This window comes from Trachinotus anak, unplaced genomic scaffold (assembly GCF_046630095.1).
Source record: "Trachinotus anak isolate AG129_WGS33_773 ecotype Australia unplaced genomic scaffold, CSIRO_AGI_Tana_v1 ptg000028l, whole genome shotgun sequence".
NCBI classification, from domain to species: domain Eukaryota; kingdom Metazoa; phylum Chordata; class Actinopteri; order Carangiformes; family Carangidae; genus Trachinotus; species Trachinotus anak.
Genome location: NW_027273879.1, coordinates 19,768,079 through 19,793,022, shown reverse-complemented (window position 1 = coordinate 19,793,022; position 24,944 = coordinate 19,768,079). Strand labels below are relative to the sequence as shown.

At 40.6% G+C, this 24,944-nt stretch overlaps 1 protein-coding gene across 9 annotated transcripts in view; it reads left to right on the top strand.

The window, feature by feature from the left end:
- Nucleotides 1-2,740: 2,740 nt before the first annotated feature.
- Nucleotides 2,741-24,944, top strand: part of tcf4 (transcription factor 4) — a 238,751-nt gene continuing 216,547 nt past the window's right edge. For 2 of the 9 annotated variants that reach the window (XM_071466337.1, XM_071466344.1), the window contains exons 1-3: nt 2,743-3,683; nt 4,024-4,062; nt 8,620-8,692. In XM_071466337.1, the coding sequence (XP_071322438.1) occupies nt 3,582-3,683; nt 4,024-4,062; nt 8,620-8,692 (214 nt within the window). In that variant the 5' untranslated portion in view covers nt 2,743-3,581. Of the gene's footprint in view, nt 3,684-4,023; nt 4,063-8,619; nt 8,693-24,944 lie in introns of all 9 variants that reach the window. The other 7 variants (XM_071466341.1, XM_071466338.1, XM_071466345.1 and 4 more) reach the window with 7 other exon arrangements.

The window sequence follows — 24,944 nt, the reverse complement described above, 5'->3', positions numbered from 1 at the left end:
CTGTTTTCTGAGCTGTAACGCCTTTCATAACACTGTAAACAGACCTGAAATGTACTGCGCATGGTGTTGTAAAATCAGAAACACACTGCTACACCACGCTCAGGGATGTAAGAGTGAGTGCAGTCCCGAAATAAGTTTCAAAATCACAATCACAGACTGAAGCACACAGAGGCTCCCATACTTCGATACACACTAGTGTGTGCCTTCTTGGGCAAACTCTTATAGCACTGTAAAAGGAGTCAACCCCCATTTTTTAATCAGGTTTACCCATACAGTTGACCTATGGATTCTCTACAGGACAACAGTCTCGTAGCAGAATGAAAGAAATTAAGGCAGTGAATTGTTTATCGTAATGTGTTCACATTTCGTTCAGTATTAGTCACAGAGAGTAGATGACGGGTCCTGAGAGATTTGGTGTTTTCTTGATCTCTGCCATGAGTAAACAGATGACATAAACATGGTGACAATCTTCTTTAAGATCCAGCCTGAACAACAGCTTAACAGATTACCTTTGTCCTCTGTCTTTCCCTCCTTTCCTTTTCCTTTGCTTTTAATCGGCCCTCACCAAAACAATTGCATATTTTTTTTATTGCAATGGAACAAAGTGTAAACACAGCATTTACACATTATCACCTTATGAAGCTGTAACGGCTAACGGGTTAGCAAACAACTTCTTATTTACACATCCTACAGACAGAGAGCAATATTGTCATCCCATTGGATTTGTGTTTGTGAGAAAAAAATATCCAGCTTGTTAGCAAAATGTTTCACCTTCTTCACTAGCTACTGACTAATTCAGTAGTGTACAGGTAGTGTACAGTGGATTTATCAGAGCTTATTTGCTGAAAACAGCTGCTTGCTGCTGCTGGAAATACAGTTAATGAGAGCACTGAGAGTACTATAAAGCAACTGTGCTGTAAAACCAAAACTATGTGCTAAGGGAGGCTAAAAAAGCTCTGTAGATGAGAGGAACTTCACAGTCAGGTGATTATTCTCTGTAAGTTAACCACTATAAAGCACACCTCTCACATTAAATATAATAATTTGATCTATTGTTAATCTAAAAATATTGATTAGAGCAGCTTTAAGATTTTCATTAAACCCAATTTTAGATGCGTGTGTTGTGGCAGGAAGTGTATTGTTCTTAGTTAATGTTGGTTTCTTTAAAACCATGAAGATGTACTTTCTCTAAACTTAAGCAAATAGTTTTAGTAGACTAAAGATGAAAACTGTCCAGCTGTTCATTTTAACAAATGACTCAGTATTCTTCCTTTCAGAAGTGGTTCATTCTTTCTGTGGTTTAGCATGTTGCCCATTTACTAAGTCATGTAACTTTACATGCTGCTGTTCAGGATAGATTTCCTCCCTCCCTGGCTTCAGTTTGTTGCTCTGATTATCTGTCCACACTATCAACATTTACTCACCTCTATATCACTTTGTCCTCTGGGTTTGACTCCCTGCCAACAAAGACAGAGATGCTTTTTCCTTTATGGCTCACAGTGACGATATCAACAGTATAACGCTCAGTTCATGTTCACTGTCATATATGTCAAAAAGGCTCAGGCTGCAGGCCGGGCTGGCAAAAACCAGCGGTTTGACCCCACTGAATAGATATTGACACAGGGTCTACAGGATTAGCTAATAATGCAGAACTGATCCAAGTTTATGTTGCAGTGCGTGGTCCAGATTCTCTTTTAAATTTGCAATTAAACCAAATGAGAAATTGACAGGGATTCAGGGACTGTTTGGCAGACTGGGCATCCAAGATGAAGGCGGGTGGGGGGGTGTTTTGTGTACTTAGTGATCACTCTTGGGGCCGGCCCTCTAAGCAGTGTCTGTCAGGTGTGTAAAAAAGGTTTACTGTCCACTTAATCTCTGACAAGATTGCCCCATCAACACTTCTATCACTGGAACAGTTGTTTAAACCATCTCAGATCAGGGACAGTGTTCACAGATTAAAGCGTCACATATTTTGTTACGAGTGGATCTGAGCGCTTTTTTTTTTTTTTCATATAAGCTGTTACATGGCTTTTAGTTTGTTTGAGAGTGAAGGGCTGTGAAGGGGCCAACAGGCAGGACCACTTTATACAGCAACAAATAAGCCTTTATGTCGAGCCTGCACCTGTGTGTTTTTGCTGGCTTTTTTCTCCATGAGAAAAACCTGCACATGCAGGCTGTAATTTGCAGAAATAGGCCAGTCATTTCATACCTGCAGGTTGAGGGCTGCACACCCCCCCCACACCCACCCACCCACACACACACACACACACACACACACAAATCATAAAGTATTGCAAAGTATTTCCAGAGAGGAGGCTTTTGGTGCTGCTGTGGTTTAAGTGGTGACCCATAGGAGGTTTCCATGCAGGTCAAGCACTGCACTTGTGTGAGTGCCCTTTACAGTCTCATCAATAAGAAGGCAATAGAAGAACTGCCTACATAAAATACATGTAAAAAGATGCATAAATACCCATATGCATAGTAAAATAATTCTTTGAAAAGCGAATCATTTAATGAATTATAAGAAAATAACAAAATAAATATAATACAATGAAGAAAACCTACACGAGTAAATAATTGTAATATTTTAAATATATTTTCAAAAAGTTTTATTTTGTCCAGGTTCCAGCATCATTACAGCTCCCAAACTCCAGAAGAAAAGAAAAATCACCTTTCCCTTCCCCAATTAGCCCAATTAACCCGATCCAAATCAAACCAGCCAATCACCGCACCAATCAGCCAATCAATCAAAGCATTTTTTCTTTAAAATTTATTTATTTTGCTTCCAGATCTTCCGCTCTCTCCTGCAGCAGCGGCAGCGGCTCGGTGCTCGGCGCTCGGCGCGGCGGTGTTGGAGGAGAACGTAAGCTAGGTGGCCGCACGAACACAGTTATTTCACCGAGGCTGTGCCAGACGCACATGGGATCCGTCCTGCTTCACCCGGGGATCTTCAGCAGCCGCAGCCGAGCGGAGGGGACCCTCAGCCCGGCCAGGAGCAGCGCTCACCCTGCCTCGTCTCTTCCCCTGACACAACTCACACACACACACACACACACAGAACAAGCAGCACACATTTCTGAGGTGATCTTTTTCCTCCCGGAGAGGTCTTGCGGAGACACAGCGCGTAATTTATTTAGATCGTGTGTGAGCCTGACAGTCAGCCGCGGCGGACCAACTGCGTCTTAACGCGGAGAGGTCGGACTTCTTTGACTGGGGGAAAACACACCAAAACACACGCGAAAAGACTCCTCGTCCTGTCGCGCCCCCCACCCCCCCACCCCCCTTCTTTTTATTTCCTGTCAGTTTTTTCTTGCGATTTATTTCCTGCTGCCAAACCAGGAACCCGGGACTGAGCCGCTGCTCCGAGGATGAAAGAAAACTAGATTTGTGATCGAGGCTCTGAGGTTGTTTTACTGGATTTATTTCGCTGTGGAGGAAAAGAGGTCCGGGAGCGGAGCGGTGCGCAAAAAAAAAAAGCCGAGGTCTTCCTCCTCTCTTCTCTCCTCTCCCTCCCTCTGTCTCTCAATCTATCAATCTGTCTACCTATCCTCTTCTATCCATCTATCTCTCCATTTGTTTCCATGTTTTTAGGTCCGTGCGATTTTGCTAAAATGCATCATCAACAGCGGATGGCAGCTTTGGGAACAGACAAGGAACTGAGTGACTTACTGGATTTCAGCGCGGTAAGCGAATTCACCTTCTTCTTCTTGTTCATATGGATATAATGACTGTAGTATCATGACAGTACAACCCGAGAGGAAAATAAACGCGTCCTGTAGGCAACATACAGCGACCACTGTTTACATTGTTAATGTATGAGTTGCACGGCACATAACCTGCATATTTTAGTCACTCAGTTTTTCAACTATTTGCACAAAAGTTGTGTGTTTATATAGAGTAACTTGCAGAAAAGTCAGTGCATATTGTTGGTTTTGCAATTTAATTTTTTTGTTTGTTTGTTGTGTGTGTGTGTGTGTGTGCAGAGAATTGTGACGCTGCATTAGTAATTTTGTTGTCTTATAGATGCGAAACAGCGAATCGAAAATGTTCCCAACATCCATGGTAGTATATCTCATTTTAAGTCCTTTTTCCTTTATGTGTAGCCTGTTTTTTTTTTTTAATTTCTTTTTTTGCCCATGACAGGATTTAGAAAATGTTTCTTTTTGGCTGTGTGAGTGTACAGAATAGGCTGCTCCATGCACTCTATACCGTGCTGTACAGAACATTTCAGATGCAAAAGGCTCGGTGTTGAATCATGAACCTGCAAGACAGACAGACAGGCAGACAGGCAGACAGACAGGCAGCCAGCCGAAAAGACAGAAGTGTGTCACAGTTTCTCTGCGCAGTTTAAATGTTCCTGCAGCAGGCTGTCCAATGCCCGAACTCACGGCTCCGTTTTAAAGTTCGTGTTTTTTTTTTCTTTTTCTTTTTCTTTTCTTTTCTTTTTTTTTTTTTTTTAAAGAACAGCCTGTGTTGTGAACTTGACGGACAGGAAACAGTGTCCCCGCTCTCGGCCATGTTTTTTCTGTGCCTCTCCTCCTCTGGGAGCAACTTTGGCCTGGAGAGGAGGAGAGGGGAAAAAAAATCAGAAACACCCCTAAATGAAGAGAAAAAACGGACTTCCATTAATTCTGTTATGAAACGTAGAGACAATATGGACATACTGATATCTGAAAATATCAGTGTTCCTGGAAGTGATGCTGCAGGGCATATAAATATATGAAAGAAAATCACTTAATCAACCTGTGATCCTTTACATTTCTACAATGATGCTAAGGCAGTAAACAAATAAGACCACGGCTGAGGCCTGGATATACCCTGTCAGAGACTATGGAGGGATATCAGAAATAAGACAGGGATATCAGACGCTATTTAAAGCTTTTAAAAGAACATTATAACCTCACCACTGGATTCCAACACAAACTATTATCTCCTATAGCTGCACTATAGAGATTTTTGAATAGGAACACCAGAGGTCATATCTGTATGTCATAACTGACTGCAGACTACCATAAACATGATCATCTGTGAATGGTAGGACTGTTATTGTGAGATTTTTACCAAAATACATACAATAAAATCACTGCAATGTCAGAATTTAGAAGCAGAGACAGATGATATGCCTCTATAGCAATATTAAAGTAATAAAACACGTGTGTGTATACCATAAATACAGTAGGATCACAGTTAATGTCCACATAGTGATAATCAATGTTTGGAAAATACCACAAAAGTCCAATAAAATCACCACTAACTCTAAATTTAGTGGCACACACCCACTTTTAAGTCACTGTAATGAGATCACAGGAATGTTGTAGTGACATTTATTAAGAAAAGCTTACAATCAGATCACTAAGTTCATAACTCAGTAGCAGAAACACATGCCAGTCCCTGTAAGGAATGTGATAGGATTATTGTAAGATCACTGAATTAATTAATGAGAGCCATACAGATATAATGGGCCTCTACAGAAATAGTGTAATGATACAAATATACAGTATATTTTATATATTTACACATGCACTTAGCCTGTCTAAAACATAAATACTGTAAAAACCACTATAGTAATATTTTAGGTGAAAAAATACCATAAACTTAAAAAATCAAATAAAATAAAGAAATCACCATAAATTCATAATTTAGTGGCACACACATGAAGTGTCTATCAACAAGGAATATTAATTATTATAATTTTAAATAAATGTACAAAAGACATTATAGAATTAAAAAAAAGAAAGATTTACAAAGATATCAATCAGTGTGTCTTAAATCATATTTCTTGAAAAAAAAATCAAACAAAGGAGGGCAGCAGCAGCTAAAATGTGTCTCTTCTCATTATAAACGCAGGCCGAACATTAATTTATGCGATCATCTGTCTTTACACGCCCACAAGCTGAGACCAGCAGCTCAAAATGGTTCGACTGGGATATTGATAGACCTGCTAATAATCAGAATTAGATCTCTTATCTCCCAAACATTTGTTTTCTCTTTGCTGCAGCTGCGAGGGAGATCGAATACACAAGCCAGCTCCGTATCCATCGTTCAGACTCACAGGCCCAACAGGCTGTGTTAAGGACAATGACAGATCGAGTATTTATCGAGTAGTTTTTAAGTCAGGGTTTAATTTACTTGTATTCTAGTCAATTCAAAAGAAAAAATAAACCCTCAAAAGCTAAAATTCTTTGCTTTTAGCATCTGAAAGTGTGGAAGCTCAGAGTGTGTTCACGATCAGTGAGATTTCACCATAAAACACACTGACACACAGGCCTGATGTTTATCCAGAGAGGTTATCTATCGGGGTCAGATGACTCACTTTGATACCGTGAACTGCTTTGCTGTAAAGCTTTACAGTAGCGTGTACAGTAACACAGCAGGAATCAGTATTCAGCCTCAGTCTCTGTCTTAATATGGGCTTGATTTTCCTGTAGATGTGTAGAGCAGATGGCAACTAGTTCTGATGATTATCTCATATGTTTAAGTCAGATATGAAGTAGATATGGAGTGTTTCATTCCAAAACGAGCCGTCCAACATTTGGCAAAATAGACACTTTAGAATGAAAACACATTTTTCTCAAAGGTGAGCAGGTGATTTGAGTGATTGGATCCTGTTTATTTTTCACAGATGCTGAATGAGGAATTTGATTTCTTTCTGCTTTTCAAAACTGTTCTCACAGTGTTTTGGAAAATGAACTCTTCATAGCTGTGTTCAGCTCTGAGCTGAGAGTCTGCGTGATCATCAGGGCTGGGTATCAAACGTCAGTACGTTTTCAGCACAGACCAAAATGCGTCCATAGCTTTGACTGTCAGATACCAGAAGGTACCAAAAGCTGGCCCCCAGGGGTGTGGACTCGAGTCACATGACATCAACCAAAACCAGACTCCAGTCGTGATTTTGATTACCTTAAACTTGACTTAAAATCCAAAACAACTTGCAGCTTGACTTTTACTTCAATGCCAGTGGCTCATGACTTTGAGATGACTGATGCTGCTCAAGGCCAGAGATGAAAAAATTTAATTCAAACTTAAATCAACTGCACAGCCAATCAGGTTGCACAAACAAGAATAACACTCAGCAGGCAGCATCTGGACACCGACACTGTTGGGTGTTAATATTTGGTTGAATTTAGGTTATGATGCTGTGACCAGACAACAGCTGATGTTGATATTTTGTTGGTTTTAAATTATGTTGCTGTGTAACCAAAATCCAACATCCGAACATCTCATGCCAGCACCGTGTTGACGTAGAATAGCTATGGAACGACATTTGTGCAAATATAAATACAGGAAATCAGGTTATGAGGTTTGGTCACCAGAACCCAACTTCTGCTGAATGTCACAATGCCAGGTCGCCAAAGTTGTGTTTTGACATCCAAGTCCATCGACTCTCTGACGTGACATTGACGTCCGGTGCCTGCTGGACATTCATTAGATTTTAAAAGAGTAATAAATACAAACATGAATAAAGATTCATTAGTTCTGTAACTAATCAGTTACAGTTAGTCTTAACTTTGGGACTCCAGACACAAAGTTGGACTTGGGATTTTACTCACATGTACATTTACTCATTTATCAGATGCTTTTATCCAAAGCGACTTACAAGCCAGGGACATCACTATAGCTTCAGTGCAGTAGGAGACCTTGGTGTAAGTATGTTCTTTACCAGGCATAAAGAACTCAAGTAAAGAAGTGCATTGAAAGTAAACACTTGGGACTTGAGGGTCTTGACTTGGGACTTGACTTGGGATTCACCTGCTCTGACTGAGGACCTGATTTGGGATTTTTGTTTCTTTCCACTGGACTTTTTAGTCTTTACTTGGGACTTGCCTGCCTTTACCTGGGGCTTGGTGAGGGATATACCTGTCTTGACTTAATGTGGGATTACCTGACCTGGGACTTGACTTGGGACTTGCTGACTGTGATTTGGGACCTAACTTGGAACTTGTTGGACCTTTGAGGACTTTTCTCTGGCCTTACCTCTCATGACTTTGGGCTTGATGGTCTCAATCCGTGACTTAATGCGAGACTTGCCCATCTTGACTTGGGACTTTGAGACTTACATGCCACTTTCAAAACAGTGACTTTGTCCCACCTCTGCAGGCATTAAATCCAGATGAATATTTTTGTTTAGTGACTGTTTGATCAGATAGAAGCTGTTACACAGCTGCTTGTGAAAAGACAGCAGTAACACTTGAGGAGGAAAATCAAGTTTGTCATTTGGCACCAAAATGGAGGTTTCTTATTAGCATTAGTATTGAAAGAAATTCAAATGATACACAGCCCTAGTCATGATGGAAATTTTTTCTTGTTAAAAATCCCCTAAGAGTTTCCTTCCAAAACAATGAAACATTGGAAAGCAGAAAAGAACGTACTGATAAGATAAAAAAACAAAACAAAAGAAAAACAAAAAACATAGAACACTGAGTGACCATTAAATTTCTGACATTTCCTTGCAAGATAATGTGATGACAATCTGGGAACAGCATTTTTGGCCAAATGTTGATCTGGCGTTTTGGAATGAAGCTTTCGTGTGTAGCTGCAGAGATGTTTCTTTAGAGATGTGTCATGCTGTCTGCAGTGTCAGTGCTCTCAGAGGTAATGTGTGCTCTGTTTGTCTTGTAGATGTTTTCCCCTCCTGTTAGCAGTGGAAAGAACGGGCCGACCTCCCTGGGGAGCGGACATTTCTCCGGCTCAAGTACGTCAGCCTTCTCCTTTTTTTTCCCTCCTCCTCTTTCTTCTTCTTCTTTTCCTTCAGTCCTCTCTCAACCTCCTCCTCCTCTTCGTCCTCTTACACCTGCTCGCTGCTGCTTCGCTTGCTGTTTGAATTTTTCTTGTGAGGGTAACCATGTTCTGTACATGCAGATGCAGTTTTGGGTTTTTATGCTGTTTTGCTTTGTCGATGACTTTATTTTGAGGAGACTTGACATTTTGTATTTTTTAAAAATATCACTTGCTTACTTGAATGTTCTTGTTGGTCCTGTTATTGAGCTTCTTGGTATTTTTTTCTGTACTAAAAATGGTGCTTCATACATCATATGTTGTGCCAACAATGAAGTGGCATGGTTTGATTGTATCACTTAGTCCATCGTTTACCCCCCTACCCTGTCTGCAGCCCCCAGCTCATTCATTCCAACTGAAAACAAATCTTACAAAATGGCTCACAAATGTGTTTTCATAAAAAAAAAAAGCTCAGTAATTTCCTAACACAGCTGTGCACTGTAGTTTTTAGCAAACGTTACTCAGACAGGAGGTGATAGTGCACTTGTTGAGGACTATTTTCTGCGGCGGATTAATGCACATTGGGTGCTTCAATTTTGACTAAAGAGGCTGATGTTTTTTTTTTGTATCCTGTGATTTGCACACGTTCGTTGCTGCTTCGTGTCACAGTAAATAACACATGAATGTTGTGGGGTAAAATACCGTCTCAAGGTAATGATGTGATTTCTCATGTTTCTTCATTTTAAAGCAACACATTTGTTTTTCAGCTGCTCAAGTTCATTCCTGAAGGAGACTTCCTGTTTTTCTGATTTGCTGCTCTCATTCTTTCCTGCCTGTGTGTGTGTGTGTGTGTGTGTGTAAGTGTACTGTGTTTTTCTAGACAGTGGTCTTGTTGGTGTTGAACAGCCACAGCTTGGGTTCATGACTGGTGGAACATGGCGGCTCTGGCTTTAAAAAGTTATGGATACGAGTGTTTGAATGTGAAATTGTTTAAAGCGTCCGTCAGATATTGTGTTCCTTACTAATTCAGTCAGTCAATCATTGTAGTTATGGAGCCTGTGTTTCATTCATTCAGCTACTCAGTGGGTCAGGGCAGTAACCCAGTTAAAGAATGAGTCAGTTTGTAGGTTTGCGCAGTCATTCTGTAATTGATTCATTCATCCAGTCACTTTGTTAGTAAGTGGGTGAGTTATGAGTTAGACTCTTAATGTGTAATTTATCCACTCGTTCACTTATGCCTCCATCCGTCACTTCCTGTATCTGTTCATTCAGTCAATTTAAAGCAAATGGTTATCCAGTTAGATTTGGTTGAAAAGACTCTGCTCTCTGAGGGAGATCACAGCGAATCTGAGCAGCAGCGAGGATTCTGCTGAGACATGCACATTAGATCTTAGTCCAACCAGTTAACACCAAGTGAATCAACGTATCAGTATAGTAATTTTGAAGTGTCAGGTTGTAAAGGCTGCACCAGACACCTGCATGAATATGTCACACAAAAGTGCAGAGGTGCTGTAGCATTAATCTGATCCCGATCAGTTCAATCTCTTGATTGATTTGCATGGGTGAGGAAACAGTGTGAGCGATAAAACATTTGCTCGCAGTTCATAAATACAACGAATCCATCTTCTTGTGTTAGTTTATGGATCGTTTCTAGCTAGCTGTAATTGCTAACTCTCAATAGCTGTAACCAAACAGCTAAACTTATTCTTCTGGCATTTTTATCGGTTTAAGGTGCGTTACCAACACCCATCTGCATGACACCTGAGAAAACAAAAAAGAATTGTAATCAAAATTGTAATCTAGCCAGTGAAGATGCATAAATGTGAACAAAAGTGTAATTTATCTCATTTTATCCAGGTATGTGAAACTTGAAATGATAAGGGCCCTCGTCAGTGAATTAGTTAGACATATATACAGTATGTGTATGTATGTATGTTCATTTATAGTTTGTAGCTGGTGTGTAGGTACATGCATTCTGATCTTTATAAGATAGAATCACTCAATCTTTAAAAATATCTTTAAAGGTCCCATATAGTATAAAGGTAGATGTCCACGTCTTTTTTTAAATTATAAAGCAGGTCTAGGTTCTATATTAATACTGTGAAAGTATCAAAGCCTCAGTTCACAGAGAAATGCACACAGCCTGTATTCAGAAACTGAGCCTTAAAACCAGCCGTCAGGTCTTCTGGAACTTTGTGATGTCACAACAAAAGAGTCAATGCTCTCAGCCATGCCCTGAGCCCCGCGCACCTGGACCCACCAGCCAACCTTGCAGGATTTGGTTTCTCTGACTGTTTACCTGAAATCTGCTATATTTTTATTCAATCACTCAGAAAACAGTCAGCCAATCAGTAGAGAGGTTAAGATCCTCTCTTTTGATTGGCTGACTGACCTGTTGACACTAGAGCTACAGAGAGAAGCCTGAGAGAGGAGATGTAAAGCTACACTGAGATGGTTTTTGGGTCTTAAAACCACAAATATATCTTCTGATGGATATCAACACTTCAAATAAAACATCAGGAAATATGGGACCTTTAAGACGCTGATATTGGAGTAATAATACAACATGGCCTGTTGCTTATGTTTTATGTTTTGATGGCTGAGAGCAGCTACTTCTCTCTTTGGTTGTCAGAAGTATTTTTATGCACTGATCAACTTGAATTATTGGATAACAGATAAAAAGAAACCAGACGTTGCTTAGTGAATTGACATCCTCATATACTGACAGTATTTGCAGTGAATATGTGGCAATGATAACTGCAATAACTATAAGAATACTACGCCTTGTGCCACTGTATAAATCCTGTGTAGACCCAGACAACAACATATACATTTCTACATTTTGTCTTTGTTGTGATGATATATTGTAGTAGGTTGGAGGTTTTGCTGCATTGCCCTCATGTATCTCCCAGTAATTTTAATGTGCTGTATGTTCTATGACATCCGAGGTCTGTTCACATTTTCAGACCAGGTGGATACTTTCTGTAAAAAATATTTTCCGTGAGGTTTTCACAGGAACCAGCCGGGTCATTTCTGCTGCTCACACTCTAAACGGTGTTTGGAAGCCATTTTGTTAGTTGGCTGGAAAACAGAGAGATGCCGAGACGTCTTCTTTGTTTACTGCTTTGTTGTGTGGTTGTTGTTGTTGTTGTTTGTGCTCTGCGGTTTTAGTGATGTCATTTGCTTCTGTGTCATGCATACAAATACGAGAAAGGACGACAAATGTGTGATTTGAAAAAAAAAAAAAAAAGACTCAGTTTTAGTAGAATTTGTAGCAGTTGTTCGGCCTCGGTTTGCTGCTTCGATGTGTATCTTCATTTTGGAATTGTCTTTTTTTTCCTCTTTTGATACATGAACACACACACACACACTCATTGCTGTACACAAATCACACTCTGTTTTTCATGCACACACATTGAAACACCCTCATGTACAAGATGACACGCACACACACACGCGTGCACGCTCTGCTCACCCCTGCTGTGGCTTTCTGCAGGCCTCGGCATTTTGATGAGCTTGGCGCTGTTTGTGAATGCAGCTAATTAGAACTCTATAGACCTACACAACCATGAGAGGAGTGGTTTCCAAAGGCTGGGGTGAGGTCGGAGGATGGGACACGCCAACAGTGAACAGGGTCCGTTTACTTCAGGTGAACAGGCTTTGGCTTTGTGAGGCAGGTATTCTCCCCTCACCATTTATGCTCAACACTTTAATTTCCCTCTGTGAGATCATCTTATCTTATCTTTTCTTATCAATTAAAATCTATTTACTTGGCATTTTAAAAAGTAACAACACAGCAGAGTTGGTTCGAGTCCTAATTCGAGGCCATCAAAGGGCCGCAAAACTGGCAAATTAGAAGGTGAAAAAAACTTGTATCTCCAAGATGTCAACTCTTCATGAACTAAGTATGTTTTTATTTTAGCGGGATGAAAAAAAGTGTTTTGAAGCTTTTGTGACTATAAGAGGCAAAAAATTGTGTCTAGCAAAGGCGGGAAATATAAACCCTGAAAATCCACCAAATTTTCTGAAATTATATAAAAAAAAAAGGATAGTACTTTTGTCCTGCAGTACGCTAAAATGGAAAACCTGACCAGTGAACAGTATTGACAGATTGGACAGTTTATTCTCCAGTTGGAGCTCTTTTTATTTGATGGGGAAGGTAAAAGTTTGTCAGGCTATGTTCCAATGAATCAGCCTGCAGGAAAAAAGACCTGAGTGGAAACACCAGAAATTCAAAAGTTAAAAGCTGAAACTTTGCAAAACAATTTTTAAACATGGCTTTGAAAGAAGATGACAGGTGACAGTTTCTCCCCAGATTCTTGGGAAAAGAGGTGGAAGTTGCCAAAGACAACATAAACAGCAAAATTAGGACATAAAGGAGACAAGAGCCTGGATGAATGCATGAGACACAGAAGTGTTGGGTAAAAATAACCTGTCATTCAGACAGAGAGGCAGAGGAATAAATACAGGTTTTAGGATTGGCTTTATCTGATGCTTTTGAGGATAAGAAGTGACATTTTTTTTCCAACCACGTCCTTACGTAGCGATTGAATTCCGAAATGACAACCTTCACACAATGCTGTGAATAAATTTCAGTTTGGAAGCTCCCTCCACATTTGACATAAGTCCTCGTATTTTTGGCGATAAATTCACCTTAAAACACAAAAGCATCTAAACATAAACGCCGCACAATCCCCACGAGTCCCAGCTGACACGCTCAGCCCACGGTCATCACCAACCAGGAAGTGGATTAGGCGTTTTAATTATTGGGAGATTTTGCCGTTGCTGTTGTTTATTTTGGGATCATCCCTGGAAAGATAATGCACACTTCAAACTCTGTGTGTGTTTCTAATCTCCTCCTGGATGAAGCCGTTCAGCGAGCGGCTTCACTCTGCCTGTCAAACCCACCAGCGCCAATGCCATCATCTATTTCAGGCCTTGGCTGGTTTTGGTGTTTTCCCTCTTTTTTTTAACACTGTTATAACCTCTCAGATCCGCTGTTTGTCTCCCTGTCAGTGGTGTTGGAAGGAGACTGAGGTGTGTGTGTGTGTGTGTGTGTGTGAGCGTAAATGTGTATGTTCAAAGGACAATGAGTGTTGAGCATAAAAATGTGTGTCTGAGAGATCTGAAGAGATTTTGAGTGTGTGTGTGTGTGTGTGTGTGAACAAGTGAGCATGTGTGAGCATGTATGTGTTGTGTAGTTGGGGGGTGGGAAGGGAGGCTTGGGGGTGGGAGGGCAAATCATCATCCCCGTTGCCATGGAACATAAAGTTGGCAAAGAGAGATGGAGGAAATGTTTCCTGAAGTGTCAGCAGAAAGAAACAAAGAAAAGGAGACAGGAAGGAAGGAAGGAAGAAATAAAGGAAAGGAAATGAAGAGGTGAAGGAAAGTAAAAAAGGAAGGAGGAAAGACAGGGAAATAAAGGAAAGACAAGACTAAAGAAGGGAAGGAATAAAGAAAGGAAAGGTAAAAAGGACCTGAAGAAGGAGGAAGGAAAAGATGGAGGACAGGTTGGAAGGAAAAAAGGAAAGTCAACAAGGAAGGAAGGAAGGACGTAAGAAAAAGGAAAAATTTAGAAAGAAGTCTGGTATTATACGATATTCTTACTGTCAACGACTTTCATAAAAAGACCAAACCTGTTTCTGTGTTTCATTTGTAAAAGAGGCTCAGTAATTTCCTAAAACAGATGGAAATAGGGATGATTTTAAGTGGCGGAATAATACACATTCGGTGAAGGAGAATGGTAGATCTCAACCTTCAGAAAGTTTTTAGCCCCCTTCACTTTTTTAACCTTTCTTTGTGTTGCAGATTTCTTATTGAATGAATAAAACTGTAATAAAAATAATTAATGAATTAATAAAATTTATTAAAGTATTCAGACCCTTTGCTGTAGCATTGTTTGCTTTAATTATCCTTGAGATGCGTCCAGAACCTGGTTGGATGTAGTTTAGAAAGTTGTGTGTATAGGGTCCCACAACTCATACAGCAAGTCAGGACACAAAGCGAGCCATGAAATCTAAGGAACTGTGTGTAGGTCTCTGTGATACAAGTTAGGTGGGGTCTAGGTTGGGGCTAAGGTCTAAAACCATTTCTAAAGCTTTGAGCGTTTCGAGGAGCACAGTGTCCCCAGTGATTGTGAGATGGAAGCAGCATGGTTCCTCCTAGAGTCAGTGAGTAAGAAGGGAGTCTCAGAAGTCGTCTGTAGAGCTGGAGAACCTGCTGGAAGGACAAACATCTCAGCAGCATCAATCTGGCCCGTATGGTATAGCAGCTAAACGGAGGCTACCAAGAGTAAAATGCTTGGAGTTTGCAAGTCCATATGACCTGAGATTGGGGTGAAGGTGTACCTTTTAGTACAACAATGACCTGAAGCACACATTCAAGACAACACTGGAGTGGCTTCAGGACAAATCTCTGACTGTCTTGAGTGTCTCAGCCAAAGCGCAGACTTAAACCCCACAGAGCATCTGTTGGGAGACCTGAAGAAGGCCGTTCAGTCACTTCTCATCCAATCTGACAGAGCTTGAGAGGATCTGCCAGGAAGAGCAGGATAAACTGCTCAAATCCAGGTGTGCGATGCTTGTAGAGACTTTCCCAAGAAGATTCAAAGCTGTAATTGCTGCCAATGGGGCTTCGACAAAGTACTGAACTAAAGGTCTGAATACTTTTTTTTAAAAACAACGAGCAAAAAGTGAAGGGGTGAATATGAATTATTGTCACAATATAAACATGAATATTTTTGAGTTATTGATATCTGATAATATGGCAAATATTTGCAAAAACACAAAATATGATTTCTATGCCACTCTATGTGTAACATGAGACCAAAGTTACAGGTGCCAAAGAGACTGGTCACAGCTTGATCAGAATCACTCGTTTGTACAACAGAATTGTGTAGCATGAAAAGATCATGTCATCACCATGTGATTTTTCCAAAAAAAAAAAAAAAAAATCATACTGATTGATAATATCTTGAGATGGAGATGGTGATTGAGAACGTGGGAAAAATGAGGAAAAGTCTTTAATTTAATTTTAATATGAGCTTTTTTGTGAGATCGTGGGTAGTTTGACTTCTTTAGTCATCTAAAAATTTATTCAAATAAAAAAAAATTAAGCAGTGAAAAATCACTTTTTGGTCCAGCTTTTCACAGCTTCTCAGGCTCTGGATTCACAAACAATTTGTTAGTAGAATAAATTAATTCATGCCTTTAGTCTTTTGATGTGATTTGCTGCCAATAAAGAAAAATATAGAATATCAATAGAGATCGAATCAGTGAGCGCTATCCTGTTTTATTTTTGTCCTTCCTTCCACCTCTTCCTCTTCTTTTTCTTGTCAAACCCAAAGACAAACAGCAGATCACAACAGCGCTGTCGCCTCTGCCAGCGAGCTTCACGCATTAGCAGAGAAATTTGGGCGAGGGCAGATACAGCCCCGATGGCACGCCTGATTTTTGTTCCCCTAATTGGCATAGCTTATTAAGTCACAGTTCACAGCAGAGAAAAAAGGGGGTTGCTTTAATAATATCCCCTCTCCCGTTTGATTTGATGCACTTGTACTGAGACAGATAACGCGCTTCAATGCGGCGAGTGACGCCCCCACCGCCACCCTCTTGTCTCTATTCAGTCAAATCTGCCTCCGTTACGCCCGTCACTCAAAAACACCCCGGCTGATCGCTTTCAAAATAGAGATGGAGAACAGGAGCCAGTCGCTTAATACCTCACCCTCCCACCTTCTCCCTGCCTCTGAGGCTGTTAAATTGTCTCGTTTCCCTGTCAAGGCAGAACGACTCACAAAAAACACCCAACCATGCTCTTAATTGTGGTGCGGATTAGGGATTAATAGGCGTTTTTAGCTATAATGGCAAATATTATTAGCCCCATTTGCTTTTCTAATGCTAATAATGACTCTGCTAATAATGGCAGTGATTTCAAGGTTAAAGTCTGTGAGAACTCGGCGTGGATTTGTGGGTTTCTTTCAAAGCTCAGGAGATTGACGTGCCGCTTGCTTCGGCGGGCTGGCTCGCTACCGAGTCGGAGTTCCATATGTTTTCCCCAAAGACATTGCTGAGATGAGCTGGGCTGGGCTGTTAAGTTAAGACTAGTTTGTTGAGTTAGAGTTTGTTGAGTTTGTTTGGACAGATCTGGTTACTGACGTTTCATGAGGTGGGTTCATTTAATTTAGATATGTTTATGTTTAGTTTCAAGTTTGGTTTTGGTGGTTTGTGTGTCCAAAGACAAGGGTTAATACTAAACTAAATTTGATGGAAATGTGGAGATTTCTCAGATATCCAGCTCATGTTTCAACAGCATTTCATTAACTATACTTCAACATGTTGTGAGGACCTGCTTCAAATTCAAACTACCTTTTAAAGCTTTAGTTCCTGTTGTTGTGATCTAGTTCAGTTATTTTTTTTGCTTTGGTTTATTTTAAACCCAGATATGTTTAGGTTTAGCTTGGTCTAGTTTTTCCTCCCAGTCAGCTTCAACCTGTGATTAGACACCTCTATTTTTGTGCACATGCCCAAAAATAATGTACCCAAATCAAAAAGGTTACTTCTCTTCAACCCTTTTGATTACCGTCTTAACCCTGGTCTCCTCTGAAATGTAATTCTTTCACAGCCAATAACCAAACTGACAGAGGCACGTCCAATTTTTTAATTTTTTAATTTTTTGCCTCATTTCTTTTTCTAGTATAGAATAGGGAATATACAGCCTGTAATAGTACCTTTTTGGAGCCATAGCCACAAGTCTGCACCAACAGCTGTTGCAGTGATATTGAATAATAATCAGATGACTTTGAGCTTTAAAATAATGTATAACTTGACAGTGTTGTGTGAAGATTGAGTCAGGTACAGACCAAAACACGGCTAAAGTAGTGTTACCAAGGTCCCATAGGTGGGACTGTGTACTTCAAAGAGTTCATTTGGTTGATTTTCAGGTTAAAAGACATGAAGTCTTGGGCTTCTTTTGAAAAAATAAACATTAAAATTTATACTTAACTATAACTTTAAGAAAGAAAAACCAAAACGACCTTCTTCTAAAGCTTTTGTTCAGTTACACCGTACGTTCTTCTTTGGTGTAATGTATAGTAGTTTCTTTATCAAAGTAAGCTTAGTTTCTTGTTTTACTGTTTTACTTTATTTTTGGTGTTTTGGAGGAAAAACATGTGTACACATGTGGGTTAAAACTGGGCTAAATGTGAGCGAGAAGTCAACATTTGTTTAGATATCTAGGTCACATATAACTTTTCAGTGAGTCTAGTTCAAAGTGTTGGCTAGTTAAAAACAGAAATTGAAATGCTATTGAAACAATTATTATGCACAACCCAGATGTCTAAAAACACATTTAAACTAATTTAGCCCAGGTTTAGCTCAGATACCTAGATGTAAGACTGTATCTAACCTTAACCCTTTCTGTTAAACTGCATCTTAGAGTCAGCTGAAATAATACAGTATAAATGTTTTTAAGTTTAGTTTCTCAGATGTGTTGAACGAACGTGCCAGCAGTCTGTGTTTGTGCGTTTTCCATCAACACTGGATATCAACCACTCATTAGCTGTGGAGAGTAGTGAGGAAGACAGTCAGCACAATGAACATCTGTTTTTATGCCTCTGAGCGAGTGACAGCTGTGGCCAGAGGCGTTATGTTTTCTGGTTGTCCGTCCGTCCATCCGTGCATCCGTCCCTGCGTTCATCTGTCCCTGAATCTGCCTGTCTGTCCAACCCTTTGTCTATCCCTCTGTCTGTTTGTCCCATTATCATGAATACGGTATCTCAGGAATGCATTGAGGGATTTTCAAATCAACTTGGATGAACTGATTATATTTTGGTGGTCAGAGGTCAAAGGTCAAGGTAATTTTCAGCTAATATCCACATGTTGTGAATGTGATATATCAGGAACGTCTGCCAGTGGCTGCCAAGCAAGCTACAGTTAAAGGGCACAAACCAATATCTACCATTGCAAACTGCACACAGGGAAGAAAGGTAAATAAAGATGGCTGCTGGAGGAGAGGAATGACCAAGGATGTGTCCAAAATTTCTTTTGGACAAACTGATCCCAGTATTTCTATATTTAAAGTGTCCTACTAAAGGCGTCCCTGGATAAGACCTGTTGAGCATTTTTGAAAAAGGAACATGGTACTCTTCTTTCTTGTAGTATGTACACATCCTTATTTATGACTAAAGCATGAATGTGTCCTTGTTAGCCATGCTAGAAGCTAGCTAAACCTAGGGATGATTCAGTCAGTTCACCATTTTTATCTAGACTGACACATTTGTTGAATTGATTGGTTCAGATATTCATGTTCCCCAGAGGATGAAGTCTGTCGACTATCTTTCCTTTAGCATCACCAGTAAATCAGAGTTTATTGAAATATTTAGCATTTCTGGATTGGCACTTTTTTTTTTTTTTAGATTCACTATTATGCAATTATATTTAATCTAATTTGTTTTGTACTGTTGTATTTTATGTCTTGTACCTGCATTTTATCTTTTACTGTGTGTTGTATGGTGTCCTTGAGTTCCTTGAAAGGTGCTTATAAATAAAATGTATTATTATTATTACTGATATAAATACTAATACTAACTGATAGAGAGAATCCTAATGACTTTATTGATCCTCTGTCTTTTACTTTGGTTCAAACCTGATGACAACCCAACAGCATCAGTTGTACTTTGTGTTTTAATGCTAATCAACAAATCTTCTAAACTATGATGTTGAACGTGGTAAACATTATAGCTGTGAAATATCATTATGGTAGCATTGTCGTTTTTAGCAGGTTAGCATGCTAATGTTAGCATCAGTCCCTCTGTACAGCCTCACAGAGCAGGTGTGGCTCTACACTCGCAGTCTTTAGTTATTAGTTATATTCACACAGGTCTTTTCTTTTCCTGCTCAGTCACACAATCTGCTCATTTCCTATTTCCTCTCCTCCAATCAGCTGTCAGCTGAAGGGGACTAAATACCTGCTGCCCCCCCCCCCCCACCCCCATTCCCCTTCCACTCCCCATGGTGAACACGGTTTCCTTCATGTTCTGTATCCTTGGTGAAACCTCATGACTCGGGGCCCCCTCGTCATCCATGAACAGCCCTTCTCCTCTCTCTGCGGTCGGTCTGTGACGTTGGCGAGGTGTCGTGTTTTTTGGCACTGGCTTCCGCACCTGTGTGCTCGTATTGGCGCCGGTGGCGGCACAATCGCAGTCACCGAGCCTAATTACCCAGTCCTTAAAAAATAAAGAGACAGAGAACGTCAACCAGCCTGCCTGGCAATTACAGCGGCGCTCAACACCTCTCCGCAACAAACACCACTCCAATTAGAAGCAGCCAACTTATTCTGGGAGGCGGCAGAGTGTGTGTGTGTGTGTGTGTGTGTGTGTGTGTGTATGTGTATGTGTTTATGCTTTTAAGTGCAAGTGTGTGACAAGCTAAATTGTTTTGGGAGTTTAATGTCGAAACTTGTGTGTTTTAGGTGCGTGTGTGTGTGTGTGGCAGATGAAGGCTAAAAATCTGTGTATGTGTGTGTGAGTGTGTGTGAAGTGGCTCAAAATAAAGGTAGAAGAGGTGTGTTGTGGGAAAATGGTGGCTGTTAATTGAGAAGATGAAGGTTTGGGAATCTAATGTGATGCAGTTGGAGCAGCTGATTCCACCCACGTCTTCATCTTCTTCGTGCTCCTCTTCTTCATTCTAACCCCCTTTTTCTTCTATACTAATCATCCTCTGGCCTCTCTCCATCCTCCTTTTTCTCCTCTGCTTCTTCAGCCTAACCGTTCTCATCTTCCTCATCTCCCTCTATTCCTCAGTTTTGTCTCCGTCCTTCATCCTCTCATCTCATCTTCCTCTGGATTTTCTTTCTTCATCCTCTTTCTCTCTTCCTACTCTGCGTTATTTTCATTTTATTCCTTCCATCTTTCTTCTCCCCACTCTCCATCCCCCTCTCTCTCCTCCTCCTCAAGATCTTCATCCCTTCTTCCTCAGCTTCCACTATATCACACACTCTTCTTTTCCTCTTCAATCTATGCATCTTTCTTTCTATTTCTGTTCATTTTTTCAGATTTTTCCTGATTTGTCACCCCTCTCATTTGCTCCCTCCTCTTTTTTCCAATCCATCTTTATTCTGTCTTTCCTCCCTGTCCTGACATTTCTTCTTTATTCCTGCTCTTTCTCTCCATCCTTCCACTCATCTTCCTTCTCTTTCTGTCCAGTCTCTCACTCTGATTTTTTGCTCTTTGTTCTCTTTCTCTCTTCTTCTTCCTCATTCTCTTCCTTTTCTTTCTGTTTTCTCTCTCTCCTGCTTCCACCCATTCATCTTCCTCCTCCTCCTCTGAAGTTCACATAAACCATCAAACTGTTGTTGACTCACACATTGTCCTCACACTGTTTCCAGTTACTGCAGACAAAGTTTTTTTTTTTCTAAAATTAGACTCCTGTCTTTGACTTCTTCCAATGTGAAACATCCTGTTTTCATGTCATTTGTTTGTTGTTATTTGCATTTACATTGTAAATTTCCTTCCAACCATCAACATTTCCTGTTTCTTCCTGCTCTTATGCCACACTTCCTCTTTCACTTCAACACAAAACACCAGCTCGTTGTTCCTCAGATCTGACCTCAAGGGCGACCTCATGGCATTTCTGCACAGCTTGACTTATCCCGAAAATAATAACATCTGGCATGCGTAGCTAAAATGTACAGTAATTAAGCCTGTAAGTAAAGGGAGTGAAAAAAAAGTACAGTGGAGTACAAAGGGTTAATTATTCTGCATCATCTGAGAGAGGGATTTGGAAAAGAAAGAGAAAGAGAGCAGGAAGGAATAGAGGGAGAGGAGGGAGGATGTGATGAAGATGGAGAGGGAATCGCACATCACATCACATGCTGGTCACCACAAGTAATGTTGTTTGTCAGATGTAATGCATTTTGCAGCTCACATCAAAGCATCTATGTGATATAACAGGAATTTGTCAGGGCTATATTTCAAATAATAAAAAAACAACATCCTGTTTCCTCCCTCACCCGCATCCTATTTCTCTCCATCCTCATTTTCCTCCGTTTCTCCTTCTGCCCTTCCTGCTCAAAACCCTTCACCTGAAACTGAACTGAAGCTGAACCTACAGAGCGCAGATTTGCAACTCTTACATATCGGTGTATAGGGTGAGAATTGGTTTGCTGAAAGTGTTTAGTGTACAAATGTGATGTGAGTTGACTTGCCAGAGACACACTGAACCTTCGCACCGCAGAGATCAGCAGGTTAAACCATCTGTTTCAGAGTGAGGGGTGGGATAAGGAGGGAAGAGGAGGCAAGCAGCGCGATGGTTCGTCCCAGCTTTTGTTTTATTCTCAGTCTTTGGCAGCTCTGGCACCGGAGTGGCACTGCCAAGTCCCTGTGCGCGTGCGTGTGTGTGGAGGAGATATATTTTCCAACCAACCCCCCTTTTCCACACACACACACACACACGAACATGACACACATACTGATATACGTGCACAAACACACACACACAGACTGTAAATTGTCTGGAACAACCCTAGTGCCATCTGGTCTTGTGACAGGCCAGACAGAGTGTATGTGTGTGTGTGTGTGTGTATACAGTAAGTGTGTGTGCGTGGAGAGAGAGAAAATTGGGAGAAAAAAAGATGCATGTGTGTCGTGGTTTGTTGTGTGTGTGTGTGGCATTATTGTGCTTTTGTTCATCCATGTAAAAGTAAAAAAAAAAAAAAAGAAAGAAATAATACACTTTCTCTCTCTCTCTCTCTCTCTCTCTCTCTCTCTCTCTCTCTCTCTCTCTCTCTCACACACACACACACACACAGAGCAATATCAGCAGTAAATTTATGCCACCATCTCTGGCTGTGTTTATGTTAATTTGGATGTTCTTCCCTGACGTTTAATTGGTGTTTTGCTCCAATGTGAAACTAGTTTATTTCACAAAATCCCGGTGTGTTTTGTCTTGTTTTAGACATTTTTCTAATGAAGTTCTGTAGGGCAGTGGGGAAGAGTCATGAATAGCAAGAAGATAAGCCTGGATTTAGTGCCCTTGAGCAGAAACAGTGATGGTCTACAAGCTTCACTGTGTAGCAGATCCTGACCTTTGACCTCTGATATTGAGGGTTTGTGAGTTTTGTCACAAGAGGATTCGTTTTGATTGGCTCGAGTTTCTAACATGTTTTTATGTATATTCTTTATTTATTATTTATTTCTTTAGCCTTGATTTTGAACTGTATCTGTATTACGGGAACTTTATCTCTTTGTTTTGTATTTGACACACTGAAACACACACTGACACTGTGAGCTGCTTGGTACATTCACAGTACACTTTACCACTCCTGGGTTAAGTGCCTTGAGAAAAGGCACTTCAGCTTCAGCAGCCATTGATAATAAAGGAAAAGGAAATGGCTGAAAGTTCCTGATGTAAGCTGAGATTTGTTTTACATAACTTTTGAAATTAGGACATTTGATCTGTAGAGAAAAAATGTAAAATAAGATTTATTTTGTTACATTCTTTTTTGTCAGTGTGTTAGTGCCTTGCTCAGAGTAACTTAGCTGCAAACTGTGAGCATTTCATTGATAAAACAATGGGAAACACACACAGTGAATGTAGCAAAGACTGAAAGCTGAGAGGAAGACTCTTTGTGTGCGTGTGTGTGTGTGTGTGTGCGTGTGTGTGTGTGTCTGAGACACATGCGGGTTGACCTGAGGAGACCAGACCGCTTCTTTCTCATTGGCTAAAGAACATCTGGCAGTCTCTCTCTCTCTCTCTCTCTCTCTCTCTCTCTCTCTCTCTCTCTCTCTCTCTCTCTGTGTGTGTGTGTGTGTTTGAGATACCACATTGATCTCCCCTCTCACATTCCACACTGTCAGGACTCTGAATAGCAAGAACTCCTCACTCCAAACATTTCTCTCGCTCCCTCTCTGACTTTCTCTCTCCCTCACTTTTTCCTCTCCTCTTTCTTCTGTCTTTTTCCATTCTTTCACTCTGTTGCTCTTCCCTCTGTCTCCTCCTTTCTTTCCTCCTCTCTCTCTTTCTCTTCTTTTTTTCTCCCGACTCCTCCTGTCTCTTCCCACTATTCTCTCTCAAATCAAATCAAATCAAATCGATGCTAATCGGTTTTCCATCGATTTGCATCAAATCAATGGGAATGTGTCTCGGACTTCCTGTGAAGAGACTTGACTTGGACTTGCTTTGTGACATCAGAGAAACATGACTTGCACTTGTCCTGAATGATTTCAGACATGACTTGGCCGTGCCAGGACTTGTAAACAGCTCTGTCTGGATCAGACTCAGTTGTTGATTTTTTCTCGGCCTTCTAAACTGGCTGCTTCACTACATCAACATGGAATGTTAATTGAAAAAGTTGAGACTCACTGTTGTGTATTTGTGGTTGTTTGTCTTAGTTGACAGCTTTGTGTTTGCAATAACTTCAGGCTGAAACCTTCACTTCCACACAGTGTTTCTAGCCCGTGGTTAAGAGGATGTTAAAAAGGACATTAGTTGGGTTTTTGGGTTTTTTCCCCCCTCGACTTTTCCTCTTTTCTCTCATTTTCCGGCCTGCTGCCTGTTGGATGGCCATCCTTCGACAGCTTGAAGCCATTTGAAGGACCAATTATCCAATAAATGCGGCTTTATGAAGTTGTTTCCCTGCTGCTGTGTTCTTGGAAGGCAGAGGTGTATATCAACAAGATTTACAACACTGGAGCTTTAAAAGAAATAAATACCATTTGGGAGGATGTGACACCTACTTCTGCAAAATGTAGAAACACATTTGCATTATATTGTGCTTTATTATGTTGGTTGACAATCCAAAACCAAAACTAAGTGGTTGGAAAAACTGAAACTAAAGATCTGATCCATGAAATGAAAGACTCTGAAAAGTATATTGACACCCCAAAATTACTTAACATGCCATTCCATAACCATGAGCATTAATCTGCCTCCACTCCTCAGACAAGATTTTGCATCTTGGCTTCAGGGATTTGCTCCCATTCAGCCAAAAGAACAACAGTGAGGTCCAGCACTGATGTTGGGTGATGAGGTCTGGCTCTGAGTCGCTGTTTCAGTTCACCCCAAAGGTGGAGAATAGGGGTGGAGATCGGGCCAGGCTTTGTGCACAGGGCCTTCCACAGGATGTTGCCACAATGTTGGAAGAACACTGTCTAAATGTGAATGTATACTGGAGCTTATTTGGGAGGAACAGGCCTTTTCCAAACTCAAAAAACAGCCCCAAACCAACAGTCCATA